General features: G+C 37.6%; 1 protein-coding gene across 1 annotated transcript in view; it reads right to left on the bottom strand.

Annotated features, from left to right (window-relative positions):
• The window catches only part of LOC107576131 (protein shisa-3 homolog), a 2746-nt gene extending 886 nt beyond the window's left edge, over positions 1-1860 (bottom strand). The window contains exon 1 of the mRNA XM_016262380.1: positions 1587-1860. Coding sequence (XP_016117866.1) covers positions 1587-1860 — 274 coding nt within the window. The remainder of the gene's footprint in view (positions 1-1586) is intronic.
• Positions 1861-2529: the final 669 nt, after the last annotated feature.

The raw sequence follows: 2529 nt of genomic DNA, 5'->3' as shown, positions 1-2529 counted from the left end.
TGCCATAGAAGAATCAATGTTGGTTCTCCAAAGAGTGAACAGTTCTTAAAAGAACCATTTTTTCCCTAGTGTGAAGAACATTGTAATAATCTGAAGATCCTGTGTTCACTAAAGACCCTTTTGTGTAATGGAAAGGTTTTCATGGATGTTTAACATCAGCTGTCTTCTGTGGTTCTTCATGGAAGCATAGACGCCAATAAATAACCTTTATTTTTAAGAGTGTACTTCTAAATTTACAATATTTCATGACAATAATGTTCTTAATATTTAGAAAGTCTTGTGAATTATTGCTTCTCAGATGTGTGAGTTGTTGCTTAATATTTCAGTAATTGCTTGTTAAAAGGTTATTTCATATGGAATATTAATTTAAGAATCACAAAGAACATAACTCAATTCTGTACCTCTACTGCTTATTTTGCATTGTAATTTATTCAAAATAATATATTTTCAATATCTAAATTGGCAAGAGCTTTGTTTTACATATTCAAAGCACATATTCCCCGTTTGCTTGAGGCTATAGCTGTAAAACACACCCAAATGTGTTTTGAATCCAGTGTAAACTTAATGATTAATTATATTGAGTCAAAGAAACTGTAGGACTCCATTTTGATCAGTTACCAGCATAAACACATTATTTCACATTAAACACAACTACTTATCCTATACATATATTCTTATATAACTGAGATCAGTATATTAGGTGGAATGAGGAATAATGATCAGGTCAAACAGATTATAGAGTTGACAGGTTATTTAAACCATTAAGCCTTTATAAAATATATATATATATACTGATTTAAGAATATTTAGTTTGTGCTTGAAGGTAACTAGACATGTAGTAGTGACCTACTGTACATTTCCTTTTTGGCATCCTCAGGTTTTCATCTTAAAACATCTGCTGTTATGATGTTTGTGAACATATAGGCTACTCTTTTCAGATTAAACGACACTGTTGAGATTGACTATTAAGATTAAATGATACGAGACTGATTGCACTTAACTTCTGATGAAGGAATCAAGAAAATCTGGCAACTTGTAGAAATGAAGAAGTGTTGTAAGAAGGTCTAATGATGAGAACATTTTCTCCAGTGACCGTGCAGGTGTGTCAGGTTAACCTCTGCTGAAATCTCTTTATTGCTGTCTGTATATTATCGGAGTAAAACATTCTGTAATGCACTTAATTCCTAAGACCTAAAATATCCCATCATCCTATTGATGACATTGTGTAATATGATCATTTTGCTGGCAACAAGAAAACTATTATAAGTAATTCAACCAGATGTCATTATGGTTTCATTTGATATCCCTATTCAGGTAGTTTATTTAGCCTAGTGCTTCTAATAAAACAGTGTTATATCTAGTTCTTGGTTTTACAAACGCTTTAAGATTAAGTTAATAAAACTACTTTCACTATACTTTACAGGTAACCTTTTTTTTCTAGAATAGAAACTATAGCATATCTGTTCAGTCGGGTATCTGAATCATACGAGTTGGTTGGTTTTACAGCTTTTTTTATCTGAATGTTTTTACATAATGCATTTTTTTTGTCTGAGATCTTGTTATTTGTGAGTGAATCTGTGTCTTACGGGCAGCATGTTGCGTGTTGTTCTCCACTTGTCTGTCGTTGGTGCAGGTTCCCTGATCGAGGCGCGCATCCGGGGCCGCACAGCAGTAGCGCAGCGAGCAGCTCCCGCAGCACACCGTCGCGTCCGCCGTATCGAAGTCCTCTGGACACTGAAAGCCCTCCTGGTCATTCCCGCTGCTGTCTAGCCAGCCGTGACAGTACTCTCCCCGGGCATCAGATATCCGCAGAGTCCATGTCAAATACCCCAAGACTAGGCAATTGAGCAGGCGCACCATACCTGCAAGATGCGCTTTATTTAGCCAGCTCCTCTCAAACAGAGCGCTCGATAAACTGCCTGTTTTTGGGTTAAGCGAGCTGTAAACGACCTTGAAATGATTTGGGAAAATACTCCATCAACTCATAAGATCCAAATGTCACTGGAGTTAATTCCAATTCAAAATGAAAAGTCATCCAGCGCCGGTCTTGGATCGTTTTAAAATATCACTTCCAGAAATCCCATGATTTCCTCCGCTCCCGCTGTTTGCTGATATTGTAGAGTTGTGAACTACTCATCGAATGCTTTTGAAATCCATGTGGATGTAAAAGAATAAACTGTCACCTATACGTGTTTTATTTCTTTCTCAAAAGACTGGTAAAAACACTGTCCTGTCTTGCAGTTCTCCCCCCAAAAGTTGTGGCTGCACAGAGACCAGCGCGTCTGCTCTGAAGCCACTTTTCAAATGTCCTGCTCGAAGTTAGTTTGAGACTCGCACCCGCTCCGTTTCGAAGACGCGCACGCAGTTGGCTGGCCTGACGTGCGCGTTCATGTAGCGCGAGAGCGAGAGAGCTGGTTGTATTCTGTGTCCAACAACATTAATAGAAAGATCGGTTTCTTTCTTTTTATTGCTGCTTCTTTTTTAGCAGTTTCCTTATGGTTTACTTAGGTTATTGATTGATAGATAGAT

Source organism: Sinocyclocheilus grahami, unplaced genomic scaffold (assembly GCF_001515645.1).
Source record: "Sinocyclocheilus grahami isolate Dianchi unplaced genomic scaffold, SAMN03320097.WGS_v1.1 scaffold3249.1, whole genome shotgun sequence".
In the NCBI taxonomy this organism is placed as follows: Eukaryota; Metazoa; Chordata; class Actinopteri; order Cypriniformes; family Cyprinidae; genus Sinocyclocheilus; species Sinocyclocheilus grahami.
This window is presented reverse-complemented; position numbering and strand designations above follow the sequence as displayed.